The sequence below is a fragment of the Lipotes vexillifer genome, unplaced genomic scaffold (assembly GCF_000442215.2).
Source record: "Lipotes vexillifer unplaced genomic scaffold, Lipotes_vexillifer_v1.1 scaffold6, whole genome shotgun sequence".
Taxonomy (NCBI): domain Eukaryota; kingdom Metazoa; phylum Chordata; class Mammalia; order Artiodactyla; family Lipotidae; genus Lipotes; species Lipotes vexillifer.
The window spans coordinates 390,794-396,224 of NW_006799037.1; the positions used below are offsets into that span (position 1 = coordinate 390,794).

At 45.6% G+C, this 5,431-nt stretch overlaps 1 protein-coding gene across 2 annotated transcripts in view; it reads right to left on the minus strand.

Moving 5' to 3' along the window:
• The window catches only part of SBF2 (SET binding factor 2), a 472,364-nt gene that overhangs the window by 5,638 nt on the left and 461,295 nt on the right, over window positions 1-5,431 (minus strand). For both annotated transcript variants that reach the window (XM_007471388.1, XM_007471387.1), the window contains 5 exons: window positions 5,244-5,371; window positions 3,821-4,054; window positions 2,629-2,733; window positions 1,017-1,210; window positions 232-319 (listed from right to left, as the gene is read on the minus strand). In XM_007471388.1, the coding sequence (XP_007471450.1) occupies window positions 232-319; window positions 1,017-1,210; window positions 2,629-2,733; window positions 3,821-4,054; window positions 5,244-5,371 (749 nt within the window). The remainder of the gene's footprint in view (window positions 1-231; window positions 320-1,016; window positions 1,211-2,628; window positions 2,734-3,820; window positions 4,055-5,243; window positions 5,372-5,431) is intronic.

A 5,431-nucleotide genomic window follows, 5' to 3' on the forward strand; every position in this document is an offset into this window, starting at 1 on the left:
CACTGCCTCTCCTGCACACACCTGCACTCTCTCAGAAGGCTGCTGCGCTCAGTCTCAGGACTACTGCTCCTCACTGGGTCCATGGAGGAGCCTCAGGCACCATATGAGAGGCCTTAGGAAAGCATTCCGTACATGAAGGCTGTGCCTTTCTGCTGAGAGTCACCCAACAGCCAGGGACTGAGCCTAGCCTAGGGAGAAGTGATTTCTATAGGCTGTGATGGTATTTATTACCTGATGTTTTGTTACATCCAAAACGAACCAGCGGGGCTTCCAACCTTTCAGCAAAGCCCCTCTTTTGTAGAGCGTTCCCTCAAAGGACCTAGAAATAATGATGACATAGCAGTTAATTTGATTTTTCATTTAAAAAGTGCTGTAAAGGGGATATCTGTTGTTTTTGTTGGTCAAGCCTCTATTTCCCCCAGATGATCCAAAAAAGATCAATCAGAGCTCCCCCTAGAATTTTTCTATTAGACCTTTGGGGAAAGGGTGCCTCTTTCTGCTGGAATTACCAAACTTGTGAGGTTTGGAGCTCTCAGTAGCCATTTTTTATACCATGTTGGGGTAGATGCAGCCCATAGGACAAAATAGCTGGCAAACAACAGAAGCCTGAAGATGCTGTGTAAGAAACTGGCACATCCTTGGCCTTCCCAATTTATGTGAGTAAATTCCTTTCTGCTTGAGCTAGCATGCGTTGGATTTCTGAAGTTTGCCCCTGAAAAAGTGCTCACTAACACATACTCCCTCAAGAGATCTGGCAGACATGAGACAACAGCAATCAGGACCCGCCACAAATAACTACAACCTGTTGGCATTATTTTAGTTGTAATTTTGACTTTTCCTCTTCCAAGAACCATCTAAAGCATTTAAAACAGAGACAAAGGATTAAAGCGGATCCATTTTAAGTTTACAGAAGGCGGCACGGCACAGGCCTAGCTTATTAAAGGGCCTGCGGTGTGGCCGAGGGCAGGGTGGGGAGAGCCTTTTCAGCACACCCGGGAGGGCTCAGCAACGGCAACCTGTTTTCATCATTCTTGGACGTGTACTGGCTGTACAGCGTGGCTGCTCTCCGGTCCACTCCGTTGGATGGGGAGATGCTGGCGTTCTGTTCCTCCCCCATGCTGCTGTCTGGGAGATGCAGCAGAGACCTCTTCTGATAGGAAGGGAGGTTGGTAGACACAATTCCTGGGGAGCCCAAAGGGTGTCTCGGGGGCTGAAAAATACAGAACAGGAGCTAGGGAAGCTTTCCAAAGACTTTAAGCAACTGATCCGATAATTTCACTTCTAAAAATTTACCTCAAGGAAGAAACTGGACCATATATATGTATATGTAAAAAATATATAAAAAGATGTTTATCCTGGAGTTTTTTAGGAAGCTAGCAGAAAACTAGAAACCACCTAAATGTCTATCATTATGCGACTGCTTAAAAAAAAAAAAAGGTATTTCCATACAATGGCCTTCTAGACAGCCATTAAAAATGATGCTGATTTACATAACAGTGACAAACTGAAGGCCATGTATGCCACATATTAAGTAAAAAAAAAAAAATGCAGGTTTTTAAAACTGCATGTATAGTAAATCCCTTTTATATGTGTGTTAGAATTATAAAACAAGTTTGATGGCATAATGGTTTATTTCTAGGTTATAAATTTTGGGTGATTTCTGTCTATTTCATAACTTTCTGTATATTGTCTTATTTAAAGGAATACACAAATCTCACTTTCATAATCAGAAAAAGAAAAATTAAGAAACTATTTTATTCTTCTGAGAAAAAAAGCAGTAAGACACCACCTACCTGTGGCCTGTCTGATAACAGCTCCTGAGCTGCCATCTGAAGGCAAGAGAAGACACCTCAAGGACCCCTTCTTACCACATTGGAGGCTTTCTTCTACACTCCCTTCTCCTTGACTCCTCTGTGACATCTGACCCTGCCGACCTCCTTTCCTGAGGTGCTCTTCAGAACACTCATCTGTCCTAACTTCCCTTCTGTTGCACTTGGAGTCAATCTGATGTGGGTTTGACTGGTGGCCGCCCCACATATCAGCTGTGTGATCTGAGCCTGTCCCAGCGTGCCTGAGCTGAGACACCACTCCCTCACTGTGGGTTAACAGAATGCAAAGTGTGGATGGTGCTCAGCACAGCCCTTCCACATACTACAGGTGAAGGGGCTGTGAGAAGCAGAAAACAAGAGTATTTGGTTTAAAAATATTTTTACGATAAATGTTTCTTAATTCAGAAACAAAAAGGGGGTGTGAACAACAGAAAGCAGCATATTTTGCTCATTTAAAACATTTCATTTTCTCTGATTATTTCTCTGGCGCAAATACGGTCTTGGCATTCCCCTCCTCCCTCATGTGGTAGATCAGCTGAAGCCACAGAGGCGCTGAGATGGAAAAGAACCCAGTAATTTCCCCTGGATACAGGGCCCTGGAACATAAGTATTATGTCACTGTGGTAAAGTGAGGCACTCAGGAAGTACCCAGTCATCTGGAGCTTTCTGCCCTGGACCCTCAGGGCATGACCCTCCCTTTGGCCATAAACCTCCTGAATTACCTGTGGCAGAGGCCCCACCTGACCTAGCGCCCTCCAGAAGCTCAGAAGTAGCTCTTCAAAGGGCTTTGCCAACTCACACGGTCTGCTCTGGGCTCTTCTTTAAGGTCCACAGTTACCCGTTCCCATAGCTGCTGCCACTTCTCAGCTGTTTGGTTCAACTTATGCTCCAGTCTTTCAATTTCCTGCAAAGTAATTAAAAGGAGTTTTCTGACAGATAAGTATTTCATAGAAATCAGGATGTTCCCCAGAGCCACACCCCCTCTGTACTAGATGAACAGCATGGCCAGAGTGCAGTGAAAAACCATGGTAAGCATGGGGCCTCAGAAGTCTCCCAAGCCAGGAACAGAGGTGGGAGCTCTAGCTTGTGTGATGCATTGTGGCAAAGATGATTTATTAGGATCTGTAACCGGGCCTTTTTGTACAGATGGCTTAAATAGAGAGATGAAATAAATATCCCCAACACCTTCACCCTTAGCCAGCCCATAGGACATCTGATGGCCACAGCAAAAGGTCAAGCACTGGGCCAGTATCCAAACTGTAATAGCTGAGGTATATAAGAAGTCTGTCCTTGACAGAGGAACCCCTCAACTCTGATGATTCAAACCAGATGTAGAAAGAATGAACCAAGAAATGCCCAAGGAATGGAGTTTCCTTCAGACAGGCAAGCTGGAGAGCAGAGCGGCAGCCTCTGTGACAGTGTTTTCACTGAAGCACGCTCCTCCTGGTCAGGAAACTGGACGGAGAAGACTCTTCAGGAACTGTTTGGCCCATATCTGGGCTCAAACCCTTTCCTCAGGGCTGCTGTTCTCATCAGGGTAGCTACTGCCAGGATGGCTTCACTCCAGAATATTCCTTGTAGAAGATGGTTGGCAGTGCTCCCATCAGGCCATCAGCTACCCACACTTCTGACCAGAGGAAGTAAGGCACCCACAAAAGGCATAACCCAGGCCTGACTCAGGCTGCTTGGCCAGCTGGAACAGCTGCGAAGCTGCAAGCGGCTCCATTTGCTCGAATGCTTCCTTCTAACGCTGAAAAGCTCATTTTTACTGAGACTCTTTGCCAGTACGTGAGCCTGGTTCCCCACTGATCCATGGGAGCAAATCTGGTGTCCTTATACTCCTGTAGTGCTAGCTCTAATGCTAACCCAAAGTAAGGAGAGCTATGTCCAGGAGCTGGCGAACCGGTCTTAACTAAGCTCAGTTCCTGAGGCCTCATGTGCCTCCAGGTCCCCTGGTGCCCTAAGAGTGTGTCTACACACGGCTGACTTACACTGACAAGGCTGGTGAGAGCATCGGGCTGAGCACAGCTGACATCATCATAGCATGGCCACACTGTTCTCCTCTGGCTCTGGGGCCCAGCTCCTCTGGTCAGTTCAGAGTCTTCGGAGGGGAACTGCTTAGGGGTCAGCATTGTCCAGTCATATGAAGGCCCTGTGGAAAGGGTCTCCTCTACATAATAATCCCACTTCTTGAGGCTGGAAACGTTTACACTGGGCTTCAGGGCCTGTATAAAGAAAATTCTGAAATATAGTTTCATCTTTGACCCCAAAGTGCCCCAAGCTTACTGGCAGGCCAGCCCCTAACATTGCAGGGTCCAGGGAAAAAGTATGAATAGAGGTTCAAATACCATATATCTATATATTTAAACATTATACATCAATATAACTATTAGATAAAATATGTTCTATGCTCCTACCTTGACAAATATAACTGCCTAATGACCTAGAAGGCCAGGCTCCAATTGAGAATTCTTGGACTTCTGGGAATTCTACACCAGGAAGCGGTGGCACTGGGAAAGCTGGTCCCAGCTCCCAGTTCTTGGCCTAGAGCCCTGCTCCTCTTGACCCAGCTCTGTCCTATATTCTGAGGGTCTCTTATGAACATTTGTATATACCCCAGCCCATGCAGCTAAACTGTTGTCTACTCCCTGTCCAAACAGCTACTCCTTAGCTGCCCTTTTAGCTTAGGGATACGTTCACTGGCTTGGGGAATAGGCTTGGGGAATAGGCTTGGGGAAGTGGTCTGGTGAGTAACTTGAATTTGGGCAAGGAATCTTGAAGTGCCAGAGCATGGTCTAGATGAAGGAGAGGCATCCAAGCGTGTACCCTTGGTTTCTCATACACCTCACCTCATGAGAAGGGTGCATCTGGAGAAAGGCCAGGGTGAGGTCCTATTGCATGGGGCCCAGGGCCAGGCCTTCCTTGCCCCTCAGTAAGGTGGTCTACTCCACTGCAGAGCCTATTTCATGCAGACATGCATGGCAGAGGACGGCTGTCCCTGAGAGGTCCTCCTTCTTGGGCTGGGCTCCAAACATCCCTGCTTCTCACAGGGGTTCTTCCATGGCTTTGGTACAAATGGACTTAGGGAAATCTTTTCTGCTTACACGGCCTGCTAAGGTTTCAAGTTTTGTTTGTTCTTTCTTCCCAGGGAAAGTTGACTTGCTCTGACTTTCTTGAAGTTATCCTTTCTATGGTTGGGGGGCCAGCTCCTAATTTTTGTGGTCAAGAATTTGGTATCAGTCTCCATTCCATCATAACCTAAACCCATAGTGTATCAACTTTTAAATAGCTTCTGGTATGAAGCCTAGTCGAATGTTTATAGAACGCTTAAACAGCTTATATATGCTCAAAAAGTAAGGAAAACTTTAACACAAAATATTCCGAAAATGAAACATAAATGCTTTCTTTCTGTACCTCTGTTTCCACTGGTGAATATAAATAATTAAAGAAAATGGGACTCCTCTTGTGCATTCTATCGATACACTCCCAAATACAAATTCCTCTTTTGGCACGCTTGTCTCCTTTATCATCAAATAAAGTACCTGTAAATCCCCCCGCCAAAAAAAAAAAAAAAAAAAAAAAAAAAAAAAAAAAAAAAAAAA